Source organism: Vitis riparia, chromosome 18 (genome assembly GCF_004353265.1).
Source record: "Vitis riparia cultivar Riparia Gloire de Montpellier isolate 1030 chromosome 18, EGFV_Vit.rip_1.0, whole genome shotgun sequence".
Lineage (NCBI taxonomy): Eukaryota > Viridiplantae > Streptophyta > Magnoliopsida > Vitales > Vitaceae > Vitis > Vitis riparia.
In genome coordinates this window covers 12,404,311-12,423,034 of record NC_048448.1, presented here as the reverse complement: position 1 = coordinate 12,423,034, position 18,724 = coordinate 12,404,311, and the positions used below count along the sequence as shown (strand labels likewise).

The 18,724-nt window shown below is 37.3% G+C and overlaps 3 protein-coding genes and 1 long non-coding RNA gene across 4 annotated transcripts; 3 read left to right on the top strand and 1 right to left on the bottom strand.

Annotated features, from left to right (window-relative positions):
• The first annotated feature begins 107 nt into the window (after positions 1-107).
• LOC117905411 lies at positions 108-1,845 on the top strand. Its single transcript, XM_034818337.1, has 2 exons — positions 108-1,127; positions 1,486-1,845. The coding sequence occupies exons 1-2, from the start codon at positions 108-110 to the stop codon at positions 1,843-1,845; spliced, it is 1,380 nt and encodes a 459-aa protein (XP_034674228.1).
• A 1,154-nt stretch (positions 1,846-2,999) lies between these two features.
• Positions 3,000-3,686, bottom strand: LOC117907477. Its single transcript, XM_034821026.1, has 3 exons — positions 3,549-3,686; positions 3,229-3,317; positions 3,000-3,144 (listed from the first exon to the last, which is right to left on the bottom strand). Exons 1-3 carry the CDS (start codon positions 3,684-3,686, stop codon positions 3,000-3,002), a joined length of 372 nt encoding a protein of 123 aa, XP_034676917.1.
• A 2,939-nt stretch (positions 3,687-6,625) lies between these two features.
• On the top strand, positions 6,626-7,172 carry LOC117905410. The gene is made up of 3 exons (XM_034818336.1): positions 6,626-6,777; positions 6,894-7,034; positions 7,125-7,172. Exons 1-3 carry the CDS (start codon positions 6,628-6,630, stop codon positions 7,170-7,172), a joined length of 339 nt encoding a protein of 112 aa, XP_034674227.1. The 5' UTR covers positions 6,626-6,627.
• Positions 7,173-13,748: 6,576 nt separating this feature from the next.
• LOC117907634 lies at positions 13,749-15,308 on the top strand. The gene is made up of 5 exons (XR_004650026.1): positions 13,749-13,858; positions 14,123-14,267; positions 14,391-14,537; positions 14,649-14,769; positions 14,969-15,308. It is a non-coding gene; the product is annotated as an uncharacterized LOC117907634 (long non-coding RNA).
• Positions 15,309-18,724: the final 3,416 nt, after the last annotated feature.

The following is an 18,724-nucleotide window of genomic DNA, read 5'->3' as shown; positions in this document are numbered from 1 at the left end:
TTAATATCTGTAATGACTCTCTTACAATTGAGTCATATGGGTTTTCCCATAGATGTGCGGAAGCAAATATACTCGAACGTGACTCAAGGCGGTTTGAAAATTCCATTATGGGTAGTGGACATACCTTCCCCAATGCTGCCGAGTTCCGTGATGCCGTTTATTTGATGTCAATTGCTAATAGATTCCGTTATCGCTTCAAGAGGAATAGTACGAAACACATGACAGTTGTTTGCACAGTTGCTCAATGTCCTTGGAAAGTCACAGCTCGTGCAATTGGGGATTCAAACATTGTCCAGGTTCACACTTTTCATAACCATCATAATCATAGTTTGGAAGATGTTGCTGCATGCCAACCTTTAGTGAGATCTAATCGGGCTTCATTGCTTATTGATGATGTCATCCGGTCCACTCCCAATTACCAACCCCGCCAAATTTGTAAGGACTTTCAAAGGCAACATGGGATGCAATTGACGTATCTTCAAGCATGGAATATCAAGGAGAAGGCAAATGAGCGCATTTATGGAGAACCCAAATATTATTACAAATTGTTGCCTTGGATGTGTGAGAAAATGGTTGCAACAAATCCGGGAAGCATTATTGAGTTGGGGCATTCAAGTGATGGACATTTTGAGCAACTCTTTGTTGCTCATTCGGTATCTATCCAAGGGTTTGCAATGGGGTGTCGGCCAATCATAGCTATTGACTCCGCCCATATGAGTGGGCCATATAGGGGTGCATTATTTTCGGCGACCACATACGATGCTAATGATGCCATGTTCCCCTTAGCCTTTGGCGTGATGAGCTCAGAAAATTATGATGATTGGTCTTGGTTTTTGCAAAATTTGAAGAAGCTTGTTGGAGATAAGGAAGTCGTTATTATCTCGGATAGACATCCCGCTCTCCTTCGTAGTGTTCCTGAAGTGTTTGGGCTTGAAAATCATGCCTACTGTTACCGTCACTTGAAGGAAAATTTCAGCTCTTTCTTGAGCAAACATAACACAAGAGGGAACAAAGGTAAAGAAAATGCACTCCAATTCCTTGATAGTATTGCCTATGCAAGGTTAGAGCACGATTACAATGTTTCCATGATTGAACTACGGAAATACAATGACGCTTTGGCCAAATGGGTTGAAGAAAATGAACCCGAACATTGGGCTATGTCCAAATTCCCAAAACAAAGATGGGATAAAATGACCACAAACCTTGCCGAGTCGTTTAATGCTTGGCTAAGGAATGAAAGACATCACTCCATTTGTACATTTCTAATGGAGCATATGGCTAAGTTAGGTTCTATGCTTTTCAAACATAAAGAGGAATCAAACAATTGGAAGGGATGCATAGGGCCAAAATTGAAGAAAAAGTTCAGCAGAAAATTGCCAAGGGTGAGGTGTATCCGGTCACTCCTTTCATGAACGGAATATTTGGGGTTTCTATTGGAACCACCTTCTTGAATGTGGACATTATAAAGCGTACTTGCACATGTAGGGGTTGGGAAATGTTGGGCATCCTTGTGAACATGCGGCAGCCGTTATTCTTTCCATTGGTCAGAATGTTGTTGATTTTGTTCAAGATTGGTACAAATTCCCAATGCAAGAGCTGATTTACTCGGGCTCCTTCTCCGGTATAGAGACCCATGACATGCCAATGGTCGGTAATGATGGTTTGGTTCGATCTATCACCGGTGAAGTTTTCCTCTCTCTTAACCCACCCCATACCAAGCGGCCTCCCGGCAGACCAAGAAAGAAGCGCATTGAGTCCCAATTTCAAGATAAACGGACTGTCTCTTGCTCAAGATGTCATACTTCCGGGCACAATAGGAAAACGTGCAACAACCCTTTGTCTTAAGTGCAATGCTGTCACATTCTTCCATGACTGAAACTATGTGTTTTTTGTTTATCCATTACATGTTTTGAACACTCTTCTAAAGGTTGTTACCAACCGATAACACATATGTAACACTGATCATTGGTGTGTTGTAATGGGTAATATTACATCAAGAATTTTATCATAATTCCTTTTGCTTCATTTCTTAGTAGGCTAATCTTGTTGAAAACCATATAGTGGTGTACTTTTTTAATCCAATTTAAGGTATATTGTAAATATCAAGCTCCCATTTATTAAGAATTGTGTTGTACAATACTTGAACAAATGTTATTGGTGTACTAAACAAGCTTATATAGGTTGTAAATCAAAATCCATCATTCACAAACATAGGGACAACTGTTTTATGTAAACTTTATGAATTCTCTTTGACCTCTAAACTCATTTTTATTCTATTTGAGATTAATTCTGATCAACTGATACAAATGCAGTTTATACAAATCCAATTCTTTAAGAAAAATCTTCAACTGGTAAAGGTAGTCTTCTAGATACTGTAAGTATTAACTAGTGCTCTAGCCTTCCACTTGATCTTGCTGCCACATATTTTTCACATTTTACCAAGCAACATAATTTCGGCTGAAAAGGATACAATCTTATGCAAGGTGGATATCTGATTGGCTATAGAATTGCCCTAATTTACATTGTTTAAGGCCTGAATTTGTATACATTTTCGCCTGAAATAACCTTACCAAAACATGTTTTGAAGTGCCTTAATACCAAATATGTAGGCTTTCAATGGCAAAAACTCAGTGAATGAATTCAATAGCCAACAAAAACCACTATATAAACAATATCTAATACAATGAGAGACAAATAGCTCAATCTTTCCACAAAATTGACATCAATTGAGGTCTCTTTTCTTTTCACCTGGAAGAGATAGCGCTAAAGGAAACTATTCTGTTTCTTGTCGATAACAAATACAGTAGAAGAATGCTGCTTATTTTGTTGCTCTTGTTCTGACTAAAACAGTCCTTTTGCCCTCCCAAAGGTACATTATACAAAGCCAAGCATGAAAGATATCCCAAATCTAAATAAAACAGAAATTAGGACCTAAGACCATCTTAAAAGGTTCAAGTAAAGAAAAAGAACCCAAAGAGGTTAGGGGAAAAAAGAAATAATCATACCCCCAAAGAAAATGTAGATAGTGATGAGCTCCGAAATGTAACAAAGCCCGCAAGTAGTTCATCAGAATAAAGATCAGACCAGAACACGAAGTATAATGACATAACTGTAATAAAAATGGCATGGAAAGTAGATATAGACCTGCAACAACAGTAAAGACAGATATAAAAATTATAGAATAATGTAAGATAAATAAATTTGAACTAAGTGGAAATATTTACACACCGGTTATTCCACTCATTACGTTGGACTTTTGAAAGGCTGGAAAAGCTCTTAAAATGAACTGCACTGATCAACTGAGTAAGATCATAGACCTGGAAAAGAGAGAATTCTAAGAGGAAACAAAGGAATAAAAATATAAAAATAAAATGTAAAAAGAGCCTCAAAACTTGTTTTAAAAAGAAAAGAAAAAAAATAATAGGAGGAAAACCTAAAGAACTAAGATTTGATTTTATATGCAGCAAAATGTAAATAATAGCTCTAATTGGACTAATTTATGTGCACCTATTATACTGGAACCATTAAAAGGAATGATGAGAACATACCATCTTGCAAGCAACAAGACCACCGATAATCGAAGCATAGGGTATAAAATAATCTGCTAGCACATATTCCTTAAGAAGAGCTCCAGCCTGATTCTGGTAAGATTTGATCTCCATAGCTGCTGTTTTGGAAGGCAGCATTACATCTTACTAACAAGCCAACATTGCAAACAAGAAGCCCTAGTTGTTGCCTAACTTTCTGTATCCTCTTATTATCTCTGTCCTTCCTTTTCTCTTTGTGAATGAATAAGGAAGAATATACAAAAGGAAATGACATAAGCAATTAAGGTGAGATAAATCTCAAACTTGCTATTTTTGAAGTGATTGTACTCAACAGCCCAGTGCAGTAACCAAAATCAATATTTTATCAGAAACAAGAGGCTATTATTTTGATTTTATACAATTTAAGGTAAAGGATAGAACATTACATCATTGTTTTTCACCCAAGATCAAAAGAAAAAAAAAAAAAAGAGAGAGAGAAAGAGAGAGAACAAAGACTAAATGAGATGCAGAACAATCGACTCTTTTACATCTCTGAAAAGGCTATGCTATTAAAAAAGCTAAATAATGTGAAAAGCAAACCCTAAAAAAGAATAGTCATTTTCAATAATAGACACATTTCAATCTCAAAAGACTGGTAAAGACCCAGAGAATATGGTCCATCTACAACACCAAAACCAAGCTTGTATATAGGCATTCCTTTTACAGGAGTAAGTAGAATTTAAATGCTCAGTGCTACATCAGGGGCTGAACTATCTGAGGATCAGAATGGGGCCATGAGATCCATAAAATTTTGAAAAATTCTTAGACAAGCTCCTCCAGTTGGTATAACTGCATTTAGAACTTTTTTTTTTCCCAAACAAATATACAGTTGGAGCACTCTGTTAAGCAGATTCATCTTCTGGCAGGACCACCACCATCTCCAAGCCTCTGACAATTCTCGCTTTTAGGATACACAATTTTTGTATTTGTCATGTTTCCTCCTCCTCCCTTTCCTGTAAATGGTGGAAAAGAAGGTCCTTTCCTCTATGTATTTCCCATTTTGCTCAAACTCATTCATATACACAATTCTCGGTTTTTTTTTTCTTTTGATGTGCCTATTGTTTTGAGTGAATTCACATAGTCATTTTCTGATCATACAAATTCGATCTAAAGGGTAAAGCCTCAACAGCTCAAGGGCAGTGAAGCTAGGGGAACAATATATTCTGTTTACAATGATTCTTATTATATATATTCTTCCTGTAAAAGAAGTTCCACGGCTTGCTCATTACATCAATTATTTATCTTCTGAAACTTAAAGTCCACAAAATGGTGAATGCATTGGTCCAATAACGATACTCAACAATTATAAGTCTCAACTGATGAAATCAGCCTTAGCATATTATATAACAACCACCCATGGCATGCATATCAACTTCATAATAATAGTAAAACTATTTCATGTTTATAATAAATAGAGTACTCCCCCATGTCTCCCTTTTTTCTCCTTCAGTTGAGAAAAGATACTTGGAATTTAATATGTCTTGAGAGTTTTGTTACAATTATTGACAAAAGGTACTGGAGCTTTCCATAGTTTCTTTCAGCCAATGCATGATAGAACAAATTTAAAGTATGTAATCACATCATAAGCAACATTATCCCTATATCTATAGTAAAGCATCATTCAGTAGAGCTCAACAAGTTCATCAAACACCCTGATCATTGTGAGTCACTGTATGCTTACAAGAAGTGTCAATGATATGATTGACAATGGAAATCAAGTTTAAAAAGAATAGCCAAACATGATTACATTTCTAAGATACTGTGACAATGCTAAATGTAGTTGGTGCATAAGGGTAACTATTCAGACATAAATCCTACCATTTCAATCTCTGCATATATAGCTAATCATTCACCCAAACACAGAATATTGAGATTTTATTTTGATTTCCATACTATGCTGTGTTATAAGACAGCACCAAGCTATATTTTTCACCAATAAGAAATCATTTCCAGACCCCGGAAAACATTTTGATTGGTCAAAATTGATTCATGTCAGAGAAGCATTACCAAGAAAAAGCAAAAGCATTCACCACAGACTATAATCAAATTGTGTGTGAGAGAGATGCTGAATTGGTATGATTTTGTTAAGATGTTAATTTTTCTTGTTACTTTTCTTTCCCTTTCACTAAAAATTTCAAGGCAGTATAATCCCCAAAAGAATTAGAAATTTTCGTATCAGTATCTTGTAAGGAAACATAATTATCATTATCAAAACCTTTATAATTAGATCAAGTGGAAAGTTAGAGCACTAGTTAAGATTGTTATGCTGTTAATGAAGAATACATATATAAAACTGCTCATTTCATTGTGCAGATGCAGCATCTACCCCTTATATTGCTATTATCACGGTGATGCTCCATTCACAATCTCTTGGTGCATAATTTTCCCCAACTACTAGTCTACACCGTTGCTGAAAATACTCAAGGAAAAGAAGCACTTCATTTATTAAGCACATGGATAGCAGACAAAGGAAGCGGAGAAGCCATGTTCCACCAAGATTTGAAGCGGTAAAATATTTGATAGCCCTTTAACCTACTTTTAAAACTATTACTCTTGAGGCTTAACTTTGGAATTGTGACATATTTGTAATATATTTTTCTTCTTTCATGTTGTAGGTTAAGTTACCAAAATCCCGCTGCTCGGGAAAGAAATTCCTATCAATCATGGATACCCTCCCAATGGATAAGAAGAATGCCATCAGTGATATGGGATTCGGGGGCTTGCTGCAGCTTGGTTGTAAAGAATTGCGTTATGAGCTAATAACGTGGATAGTGGCCAGCTACGACATTGGCTACCACGCTTATGCATGGAAACAAGAGTTGCTGTCCCAGTCACGCCCAAAGATGTTAGAGAGGTGCTAGGCATCCCGGACGATGGCGTTGACATTCTCATCTACAATAGGCGTGGCACACCCAACCGCACATACGACATCAAATATTGGAAGCTAATTTGCGTGATCTACCAGTTGGCGAAGAATTCATGAAATCCTTCTCATTTTCGCATGTGCCACTATCCTTGCCCCCAACTCAAACAAGAAGGTATGCATGACTTGTGGGACACGGTTTGGGATAGTGAAGTGGGGGTGCGCAAAAATTGGGCCAAGTTTGTTCTCCAATATGTCGAGGATGGGATAAGGGACTATCGTACAAGCCACCCGACATACATTAGAGGTTGTGTCTTGTTTCTTCAGGTATTCATTTCTCACCTCTCACATTAATGTCATATGCGTCTACCAAAATAATTTCTTCTTTTGTTAATCTTGTAATAGCTTCTCTAACCAACTTATATTTGGTTCCCACTTCACAGCTTTTCTATATCAGCAAGTTCTCTATGCCGGCTTTCCAAGTTGAAGTCCGCAGTCCACTTTCGGCTGCATGGACAGATGAGCAAGTCAAGAGGCGCTTGGCTGCCGAAATACACACCTATGGCAATTATGGCCATGTCCAGGTATGCTAAATTCAGCCCTCCAAAACGTAGTTGGTGTTATCATTAATTTATGTTTCAAAGTATCATCAATGTTGTTTGATGTATGGGCAGGTCATACAGGAAAGCAAACCTTCTGCACAAATGATGGACTCCATATGAGGCGGGTTCTCACACTCTGATGAACCAACTGAGGTACGCCATGGCACTAGACTTTATGACTTTACAAACAAACTTGAGCACCATCCTCATTCTAGTGATTGTACTAATTGATATTCCTTCTCCCTAACACTAGACCATTGAAGCTCGCTGAGTCGGAATTCTGAACATCTTATGAGCCTTGCTTCATCTGTGGCACAAGACATTGCACACTACGTGCAAGGTCCAGTGGAGGACAAAGTGGGTGTGCACTCACCCACCACAAGAAGCTGTGAATGTAGAAAGAAAGAAAGACGAGGGAAGCACCGGTGTGCATCCTTGTAGTGATGAAATGATGAGAAAAGGATCCGGTGCCGCAAGCACTCATTCTGGCCAGCAAAGAGTCACCGATGCAGCAGTAGATGATGGCCCATGTATTGACCACGACCATTCCACTTCACAAAAGAGTGCTGAGTTGCAATCACTTAAAGGGGTGCAAATTGGAGTTCAAGAAGGCTGTGGCAGCAAAGAGCCTACTCCTACCCTAGGCGGAGAGTTAAACAACAGCGAAAAGGCTTGTTAAGCCAGCCGCCATTTGCAATCCCTTTCGTCTCGCAATGTGTTCAACTATTTCCTAAAATCAGCAACAAGAAAGGTTGGTTGCGGATTATGCGTTGTCAGAAGACGGTGACCAAGGTACTTCACATGAATTCACCATTTATTGTTAAAGTTGACATTATTGTTAATGTTTATGGCTATTGACTTAACACATTTTGACAATGCAGCGAGATCTTGTGCGATATGCATGGCACATATATAACACGGGATGAGCTTTCTTCGCTCAATGGAGGCCGTTGGGTAAATAGTTCGGTATGTCTCAAGAATTCTATTATGCCTTGGTTGTTATATAAGATGCACATTATTATGTTTTATGGTCATTTACATGTGTACATTTTCAGGTTATCGGACTGGTCTGCCGAATGATGAATGCAGAACAAGATGTACCACCGGCGGACACTATTTCGATCCATCATTCTCCGTGAGGCCTTAATCATAATTCTTTAATGCGTTTATCTATTATTTTAAATTGGAGACTATGTGGTGAGCTGTAAGAACAAATGGACAGGTGGTGCTAGCCAGCCTTACGCCAAAGGCCAAAAAGCATGAAATCAAAGAGCGGTGTCGGATGTTCCTTCATGCTGAATTTGTGGGCCTGATTTCTCTAGTTGTGATATGGTACGTCAAACCTAGTACAATGGCATCAAGGTCAAGTCTTGTTTCATTTAATTATCATATTATAGTGCTCTACTAACTTATTAATGGCAATGTCATGAATATGTGTGTAGCTATTTTTTCCCGTCTGCGACAACAACCATTGGCACGTGCACGTGGTCAATATTCCAGCTTCAAGGGTTGAAATCTTATCTTCGTTGCCTTTAAGAAGGGGTAACGTGATAAGTGCCGTATCGAGACGCTTGTCTGATGCAATTGATCAAGCATTCCATGCTCATGGCATGCTCAGGCGAGTGGAGGTCTCAAAATTCCAGCATGTGCAACCCCAAATTGTGCAACAACTAAATGGGTAGATTACTTTAACCGTTATTATTTGACGTATCATTAAATATGCGGTACTGATGTATTTGTCTTTTATGCTTGATGTATGCATATGATTGGTGTAATGCAATTGGTGGTGTAGATATGATTGTGGCATGTTCGCAATCAAGTACATGGAACATTGGAATGGGGCGACACTAGCACATTCAATTGCGGAGGTAAGTGCAACCAATACTTTAGAAATTGGTTTATTTGAATTTTTACCAAACCAGCATATGATTTTCGTGTGTGTTGTGCAGGACAAGATGCACTTATATCGACTGAGGCTGGTCGTTACTTTGGTTACTAATGCGGCAAATAATGCTAGAGATAAGGTCTTGAAGGCGTGTCGAATTTGATTAATAGAGGCCACCTTGGACAGGCAAGGTCAATGATGGAACCGTACTTGCATGAGAGTGGGGCTGGTGGTGCTGGGAGTGCATAATCAGAAGGTGGCGCCCTCTATTTTTTTCTCTGTTGTTTGTTTCTCTTGAAAATTTATATTTGAGGGAATTACCTTTCCAATCATAATAAAGATTCAGTGTTTCCTCCTATTGAAAAAAGATAATAATAATAATACAAATAAAAATAAAGACAAAGACAAGACCATAATCTTTCTTTTCATCTGTAACAGGGACACCTAGGTTAATAGGATGCATGTCATGTAAATCAAGTGGAAAAGGTCCCACTCAACCAGTTGGGAAGTGGCTTTGTTGACTGCAGTTGGTTTTCTTCCCCATTTCTGAATTTAAATAGACATACAACAAATACATGCCAATTGAAACAGAATTAAGTCATAATTTCTTTTGTGAAAAAAATTAAGATTTTGATTTCATTTGTGAAAAAGATTAAGACTTTGATTTTATTTGTGAAAAAGATCAAGACATTGATTTTATTTATTTATTTTCTTTTATTGTTTTTTTCAGGAGATGTAATGATGAGCTTATTCTTGAATGAGCTCTATGGATTCCAATTACTCGTACTGTCTTGGTGATTTCGTGTTTAGGTTGGAAGGAACCAGCTTGTTGATCAAGCTGATGGACAGAATTTCAATAATAATGCAATTGCAGAAATGGGTATGGGCAAAGAAACTCCCTTAAATGTGAGACTTGCAGTAAAGATCAGAACGAGTACTCTGATAAATATTATTCATCCCATATTGGCAATGTAGTGGGCTTCAAAGATGGTGGTGTCAAGGTGAAATGGGCTACTGGTCTTACAACCCAGGTATGAACTCTAGTCTCTCATTGTTCTATTTGAATATTACGTGCCACTAGTTACATAAGTTGACTGGGGCTTTTGGATGAGTTTGAACTGGTAGTAGCTAAGTGTAATCCACATTATTCTAGTGGTCTATGCTACCATTTAGTTCTCACTTTTTATATTTCTGTGAAAATTGTTACTTTGGCGAAGAAAATGTGGGAAGGGTGGGTTAAAAGTGTGAAGTTTATTTTCATTCTGCACCAAATTCCTGTTTTAAAAAAGGTAATAACTGCTGCTTTCCAAACTAGTTGAGATTGATATATCACGCTACCAACTTCTGCCACTTATGGAAGCCATCCTGTAATTGATTGTACATTCTGCTTTCACATAGAACTGAAGAGTGTTCATCATGGCATCTTGCTGAATGCATTGTTGGAATGACCTTGCCCCAGGTTGCTCCTAATGAAATCTTTCGAATAGATAAATTTGAAGGTACTCCCGAAGAAAACATTGAGGAATTGAATCATGAGTTGATTGAGGACGACAATCAATCTTCCCCAGGGAAAGAAAAGGTAAATCCAAGTTTCTATCCATTCCATTAATCATAAGTCTCTGTATATGTCAGGACTTCACTATTGAGAGAGTGTACCTCAGTTTCCCTAAATGCTTGATTTGATACCTGATGAATTAATTATAGGGAAAATAAAGAATAATTGAAATTTTAGAACTGCAAGTCCAAACTCTAGCTGATAATTTCCAAAATTCCATATCTCATATCTTCTCCAATATAACAGAACATAGAGCAATTATTGAACTGGGGTAAATTCCTTAAGGCAGAACTTGTTTTGAAATTCAGCGAGTGATATATTATTTGTATTATTGACATCTGGTTTGGTAAATATTGAAGAAATCCTTCGATGTCCAGGATGTGTCAGATCTCAATATTGTTGATAAAGATTGCAAAAAGTACCCATGGTAGTCTACTTCCTCCCTCCTTCCTCGAGCGGCTATTGGCTTTTTCTTGAGCATTGCAGCAAGTCTATTTGGTTCACCTGATTCCACATTACTGTCAGGCCAATTGTCATCCAGCCACTGTTCAGAAGATGAAAATGACACTGGGACTCATCTGAAAGGAGTATTAAACTCTTGCAATCCTTGCACTGAGAGCAACATATTGTAGTAGATGACTTACAGGCATCTGGAGAGACAAGCATAAAGGAGGAAATCAAAGAGATTGGTGGAAATAAAGATCTTCCATTTTCATCAGGCAGCAAGAATCCAGAACAGTTTAGTCAGTTTGATATGGTTTGTGATTGTTCAGACCACCACTTTGTTGATAGTGCTGGCAAGGGATTGGCATTGACTCAGGTCAGAAACACTCCTCATTTCTCTCTAAAGTTATACCAGTTGATGCATCCAGATAGTGAGGTTAATTCTTTATCTCCCTTTTCAGGTTAAAAAAGGTTGGTTGAAGAAGGTTCACAAGAATGGAGCATGCTTGAGAAAAATCTTCCTGGTTAGCACTTTATTCTATTGACTTTAGTGGTTTAGTGCTATTTATGCTATGAAGCATTTTATATGTGGATATAATTTGAGTTCCTTGGACCTGTTAATTGGAGTAGTTTAAACATAAATAGAAAAAATGAAGAGGGGTTTCTCGGAGCATAAATGGAGTTTATTATCATTGGGTTTGGAAAATGGTGGTAGAGTCCATTATTGCAAAGGGAAACAAATGTTGGGGATAAATGAACAATTGTTTATAAAAATTCCATGACAGTCGATTGTGTTATGTTTTTGAGAGTTCAACAAATTTATGAACTCAGATTCATAAATTTGGTGATATTTTTTGTTGTGAGTTGTAGTAGAAGGCCCTCATTTTTTTAATGTGATATCATTTGTGGAATAGTAGAAGGTGATCCAATTTATTTTCCTAAAACTAATGGTGTGACAGCTGACAGTGATAAAGAATACAATTGAGAAGTATTTTTCTTTCAATAGATCCTTATAATGTTCAATTGAATGTGAAATTGAAATGAGAGTATGAACTAATAGCAGTTAGAAAGGTTAATTCATGTGAAGAAGATTCTCACTACCCTGGTTCGCAGGCTGTTATTAATTAGACCTTTTGTAATTTTAACAGAAACAATCTATGTCCGCATCTATGAGGAAAGGATGGATCTCCTGCGGGCAGCCATTGTTGGCCCATCTGCAACTCCATATCATGATGGGCTTTTTCTTTTTTTGATATTTTCCTCCCTCCAGAGTATCCTCATGAACCACCTGTAAGTTATTTCATTTGGGTCTCCAGTTTGTGTATTGAAAGATGTATATACGTGATGTGTTGCTAATTTGGATAACCCATTTTGAGAGTGCAGGAAAATATTTTCCTTTCAAAATCCTTGTTCTTCTATGCAGTCGAGTGTATTTCTAATTTTTCAGCAACCTTCTTTGAGATGGGGTCTTCCCCTTACTGAAAAATTTGCTCTCTTTTATTTTGTGTACCTGGATGCTCTTGCACACATCCATGCACAAGTTTATCTTGCATCTGATTAAATCTTGCGCGGTTTTTCTGAACCTAAAATCTTATGCAGTTGGTACACTACATTTCTGGTGGGCTGCGTGTCAATCCTAACTTGTATGAATCTGGAAAGGTGTGCCTCAGTCTTCTCAATACATGGACAGGCACAGGCACAGAAGTATGGAATCCAGGGAGCTCCACCATTCTCCAAGTTCTTCTGTCCCTCCAGGCCCTTGTGCTTAACGATACAAATAAAACTTACGTTATTATTATTATTTTTTTTCTTAATTGCAGGCGACAATTGGAAAACAAGATGGTTGACAACCATAAAGACATGAGATATGATTGACAATTCGGAATAGTGGCTGCTGGAGAAAGGGATGTGATCATAAGACATTCTCATCATGACTCAGACTTTATAATATAACTGTTTCTATTTTGATTTTAGTTTGTAAATGTAGGCATGCCCAAGACTGAAGCCCTCTAAAAACTATATAGCTATTTTTTGGTTTACCATTTTTACTTTGGGCACCCATTGCATACTTCCGATATGTTTGGATTGTGACCCCCTTTCTGTTAGGTGCTTTTAGATTAATTTACCACTGACTATAAAAAATACATTGGTATATGAAATTTACGTTCAGCTAAAGAGGTTACTCCATGACCTCTTTGCAGGTGCGTAGTTCTAAGAGAGCCATGAAATATGAGAAACTATTGGCTAGGTTGAAGAAATTGATTTCTATTCTGCCTACTATTTGGCCAAGCTAATTCTGCTATATGAGAGGTGAAGCTGAAATTGTTAAGTAAGATATGGTGAATTCTATTTTGTGTCATCATCATGAATAACACCTATTGAATATCTGCATACTTCTGATATTGAATTTGTAATGGACAGTATCTCTTTGATTCTTTGAAGACATCTACAGACTGGTCCATCTTATGCCAAATCCATTCCACTGTGAGCCTATTATATGCTTCTCTTGAAAGTTCTAAAATCGTCTTATACAAGTCTAATGTTAATGGATTTGCTTTAGTCCTGGAAGTAGTAGTTGGTTAACTAGTGAAACTTGCACATGCTATGCTTAGAAACATCTTTTTGAAGTTTTGTTTGATATTCCATCACTGGGGGCTCAGTTTTGATGTCTCATCCTCACTTCAAAGGCAAACAGTCATTGCAACCTTGTATGCTAAGACTAAAATTTTATTTTTGTCCACTGGTTACTTTGGTCTAATGTTGCTTCATATTGAACTTATTGACGTTTGAATTGTAGGAAGAAAACTGTTGTGGTCTCTTTGTGGAATGATCATGCTACTAATGTAGGGCAGGAATTGTTGGATAATGCTGATTAATTTCCAATTGTTGCAATTAAATCTCTCAAAGTTGGAGACTTCCAAGGTAATTCCCCTTGTTTTCTTGAATTTTGGTATTATTATGGCAATTCTAAAAAACATGAGAATGATAAGAAGTCCTCTTTGTAATGTTCTCTTCATATCTTGTTTTAGTTGTATAACTGTCAACATTGAGTGAAAGTATTGTACTGGTAAATCCAGATAAACGCAAATAAAAAAAGTTGATATCCTGGTAAGGAATCATCCAGTGACCTATTTACCTTGTTAGTTCTTGTAGTTAGTGTTTCTGACCATATGTTCTTGTTCACAGGTATGATTCTGAATGTAAAGGAGCTTCAATGGCTTCTATTGGGTCTGATATCAGTCCTTCATCTAAGGCTGGAGTGAGGTCCATGTACTATAACAGGGTTTCCCTTTCTCATGTAACCAGCAACCCATCTTTGGGTGAAGACAAGGTAATAATTACTGTCATTAAAATAACCTAACATGATCAACCTGGTCTTAGCCAAAGTTTTGAGTTAAAAGCATATTCAGTTTTGATAATGTGGGCTTGTCTTTGTACAGCCTTCCTTTTTTAGCATCAGAGCATACATAAGCTTCATCAAGCCTGATCAAACAGTGTGGTACCGGGCTTGTAAGACATGCAACAAGAAAGTCACAGATGCTATTGGATCTGGGTATTGGTGTGAAGGATGCCAAAAGAATGATGATGAGTGCAGTTTAAGGTAAGGGATTCATGGAATTTGAATCAATAAGAATCCAGCGATAGTAGTTGAAATTCATGAAAGTAGTCGTATGAGTGATGTTTCTTTGTTCCTTTCTGTTTTGTTTTCCAGGTACATAATGGTAGTGAAAGATTCAGATGCTAGTGGTGAAGCATGGCTTTCTCTGTTCAATGAACAAGCAGAGAGAATATTTGGGTGCTCTGCTGATGAGCTTAATAAGCTGAAATCACAGGTAAACTCTTGACAAAATTGAAATATCTATGAGTTTGTCCAAATCTTAGTTAACTTGAAAGAGTTGTTCATTGATGCATTAATTCATATGTAGTTGGTTACTTATTTGGTAGCCTAGTTGGGTTCTATGGGAAAAAAAAAAAAGGATGAACTTCTGGCATTCAAAATCTGATGTTTAAAAAACCCAATCTTCTCTGCAGGAGGGAGAAGAGAACCTATTCCAACAGAAATTGAAGGAAGCTATTTGGGTCCCTCATCTTTTCCGGATTAGTGTTGCACAACATGAGTACATGAACGAGAAAAGGCAGAGGATAACAGCCAGGGCTGTTGTTCCAGTTGATTATGCAGCTGAATCCAGATTACTGTTAGAGGAGATATCAAAGATGAAGACTTCACAATAGGCTCCTTAGTTTATTTTTTTCTTTGGATAACGATATTTAGTCAGTATGCCTTCAGTTCCCTCTATATCTTAAGACACATCCCATTGAATATAGAGGAAGCTTAATCCTAACTTGGAATGCACATACCATTATTGTAATATATGTTTTGTAGACATACATGTGGTTTTGTTGCATTGTAGAAAAATCACTTAAAAAACAGTTTGACGACTTGGGTTTCCATGTGATCGACTTTTGGGATATCTAGTTAATCACTAACGGTTATTTACCCATATTTGCAGTCCTGCACCTTAATGCTTCAATTTGAGATGGGATTGCATTCTTCATGTTTAATGGCTAAGTCCACAATGGTTTGTAGTTCTGCAGTTTATTAAAATTATGATGTTTGAGAAAAGGTTTAGGGCAGCTTCTCAGTTGTGGTGATAAAAAGTAGAGTTCAGTTCTTGGTCAAGAAATTCTTCTTCATTTGAGATGGGAGAATACTTCCAAAAGCGGAGAAGAGTGTAGAAAGTAGGCATTGGTTTCATGTTTTGGGTGGAAAAAGTCATATAGGGTTTGTTTGGCAAATGCTTTTAAGAATATTTTTTATTTTTTAGAAAAAAAAAAAAAAACATTTGACAATCATAAATTTGCTTTTTGTTTTTTATTCTTAAAAATAAAAAACATAGTGTTTTTGGGAAAATATTTTTAAATTGTTTTTTGATGGTTGTTTAAAACAATAATTATATGAACATGTAGAATGATAAAAAAAATAAAATATTAGATATAAAAATTATTTTTAAAACATATTAAAAACGATTAAAAATAAATTTAAAATTAGGTTTACAATTCTATAAAACATTAGTGATTAGTTTTAAAAAATTATTGTTAAAAAACCAAAATTTAAAATTATTTTTTAAAAATAATTACCAAATAGAGTTATAATTTCCCAAGAATGGAAAATTTACGGAAACAAAGAAATGCATTCCTTATCAATATCTTTGTATTTTTGCTACAACAGATAGTAGTGATTTCAAATAAATGAGGTGGTGTTAGTTTTTATAGGTAAATGGAAAAAGCTAAACCGAAAAACAAACACCAGTTGAGCAAGTATAGATGATGGCAAATCCAGCTATACTGCAAAAGCAATGTTAGAAAATGAGCTGCACCAAAGAAGATGAAGCTTCTAACGAAGACCGGAAACTTAGTTTCAAAGAACAAGCTTCATTTGATTAGATTGGATAGTTTTGAGTACTTGGGTAGTGACCAACATACAGCTAGCTAGGCAGAATGTGTGAAATCTATAATTTTATTGGAGAGATTTCTACCCTAAGCTAGAGTCTTGAGAAGTTGCATTTTACACAATCATCCCTTCCTGTAGGGAGACTAAAGTTGCAATCTTATGCAACAATTTAGCAGCATTGCCATCATCATCACCATCATCTTGAGAGAGAGGAGAGGTCCATTCCTGAAAGTCATGGAGGCTGCCAGTGAAATATGTGAAGAGTCCATCAACTCCTATCTTGTTTATCCAGTAATCATATTCTGCATATGGGTCTTGATGGAAGTTGAAGTGTAAGAACTGGTTCTCATTCCGATAAGTGTATGGGTGTACCTGCCATCACAATTAACAAGTTGGGTTTCTGATGACTTTTGCTCAATGCTTATGAAATACTTGCACATGAAAAAGAGAAATTTGAGATTTCCTAACAAGAAAATTTTGAAATAAAACTAAAATCAGTAAACCAAAATTTGCACATGATCATGATCAGGACAAATCGAATCCTAGAATTCTTCTAGAGTACACATATCTAGATCTTCAAATTTCTTAAGAAAATAATTACCGAAAATGAAATCCTCGGATGCAATCTTAGACAAACAGAACCATGGATTTTTTCTTTTTCCTTTAAAGGAAATTGAGCACCATGAATCAACGTGTTCATAGAGACCTAAAACCATGTATAATTAGTGAAAATTAGTGCATCATGGCTGTTTCTTAGCTCAACACCTTCAAACACGTTCCCCCTCATATGGAGTTTAAGTTCATTCACAGAGATAACAAGTTTAATCTTTAATGGAGGCAAAATATTGGGATTGAGAACCTGGATGCCCTATTTTTATTGGCTCATATCCTTAGTGAATACTGATATGGTAAACTGTTTTTGGTCACCACATAATATCACACACAACTCAGTTGATGGAAAGACTCCAAATATCATATCTATTTAGGCATCCCATCCAAATGTCGTTGAAAGTTTGACCATGCATAGCATAGACTGACACAGAGAAACCTAGATGTATAAATGCAACATACAGAAACAAAGAGAGACAGAAGATATGGCATACATGATATGTTTCATAAATAGCCTTATTGATAACGTACCACAAAAAGCTTCACACAGAGAAGATACAAACTTGTAAGTCGTGGGCATGTGCTTTGCCAACAAGATCAGTAGGTGTTTGCAAAAAATTATCTACCACTGAAACTACTGTGTCCTTCCAAGGTCCAATCCCTACCACTGCTTAATGAAGCTACAGTACCAAGAAACCATTGGTGGACCACTTGAGGAATGAAGAGAACCACATGATTGGATGGTCTAAGAGTCACCAAGGAAGACCCGATGCTTGGGAGAGGGTGAGTTCAAGTTTACCTTAAGGTAGTACCTAGGGTCCCTTAAGGTAGTACCTCAAGGCCACTAAGGTAGTACCTAAGGGCCCTTAAGGTAGTACCTAAGCAACAGTCCCAAGAAACCATTGGTGGAGCACTTGAGGAATGAAGAGAACCACATAATTGGATGGTCTAAGGGTCACCAAGGAAGACTCGAGGCTTTGGAGTGGTTGAGTTGAAATTTACCTTAAGGTAGTACCTAAGCTAAGTGCCAACAAATCATAGGTGGCCGACTTGAGGAATGAAGAGAACCACATAATTGGATGGTCTAAGGGTCACCAAGGAAGACTCGAGGCTTTGGAGTGGTTGAGTTGAAATTTACCTTAAGGTAGTACCTAGGGTCCCTTAAGGTAGTACCTCAAGGCCACTAAGGTAGTACCTAAGGGCCCTTAAGGTAGTACCTAAGCTACAGTGCCAACAAATCATAGGTGGCCGACTTGAAGAATGAAGAGAACCACATAATTGGATGGTCTAAGGGTCACCAAGGAAGACCCGAGGCTTTGGAGAGGTTGAGTTGAAGTTTACCTTAAGGTAGTACCTAGGGTCCCTTAAGGTAGTACCTCAAGGCCACTAAGGTAGTACCTAAGGGCCCTTAAGGTAGTACCTAAGCAACAGTCCCAAGAAACCATTGGTGGAGCACTTGAGGAATGAAGAGAACCACATAATTGGATGGTCTAAGGGTCACCAAGGAAGACTCGAGGCTTTGGAGTGGTTGAGTTGAATTTACCTTAAGGTAGTACCTAGGGTCCCTTAAGGTAGTACCTCAAGGCCACTAAGGTAGTACCTAAGGGCCCTTAAGGTAGTACCTAAGCTACAGTGCCAACAAATCATAGGTGGCGACTTGAGAATGAAGAGAACCACATAATTGGATGGTCTAAGGGTCACCAAGGAAGACTCGAGGCTTTGGAGTG

Excerpts from the sequence above, each read along its gene's own strand:
- LOC117905410 (XM_034818336.1), top strand. The coding sequence starts at position 6,628 with ATGCATGACTTGTGGGACACGGTTTGGGATAGTGAAGTGGGGGTGCGC. Across the intron at positions 6,778-6,893 it reads GTTGTGTCTTGTTTCTTCAG|CTTTTCTATATCAGCAAGTT; the intron begins GTATTCATTTCT and ends CCCACTTCACAG. Across the intron at positions 7,035-7,124 it reads GCAATTATGGCCATGTCCAG|GTCATACAGGAAAGCAAACC; the intron begins GTATGCTAAATT and ends ATGTATGGGCAG.
- LOC117907477 (XM_034821026.1), bottom strand. The coding sequence starts at position 3,686 with ATGCTGCCTTCCAAAACAGCAGCTATGGAGATCAAATCTTACCAGAAT. Across the intron at positions 3,318-3,548 it reads GTCTTGTTGCTTGCAAGATG|GTCTATGATCTTACTCAGTT; the intron begins GTATGTTCTCAT and ends TCTCTTTTCCAG. Across the intron at positions 3,145-3,228 it reads CGTAATGAGTGGAATAACCG|GTCTATATCTACTTTCCATG; the intron begins GTGTGTAAATAT and ends CTGTTGTTGCAG.
- LOC117905411 (XM_034818337.1), top strand. The coding sequence starts at position 108 with ATGGGTAGTGGACATACCTTCCCCAATGCTGCCGAGTTCCGTGATGCC. Across the intron at positions 1,128-1,485 it reads ATGACGCTTTGGCCAAATGG|GGGTTGGGAAATGTTGGGCA; the intron begins GTTGAAGAAAAT and ends TTGCACATGTAG.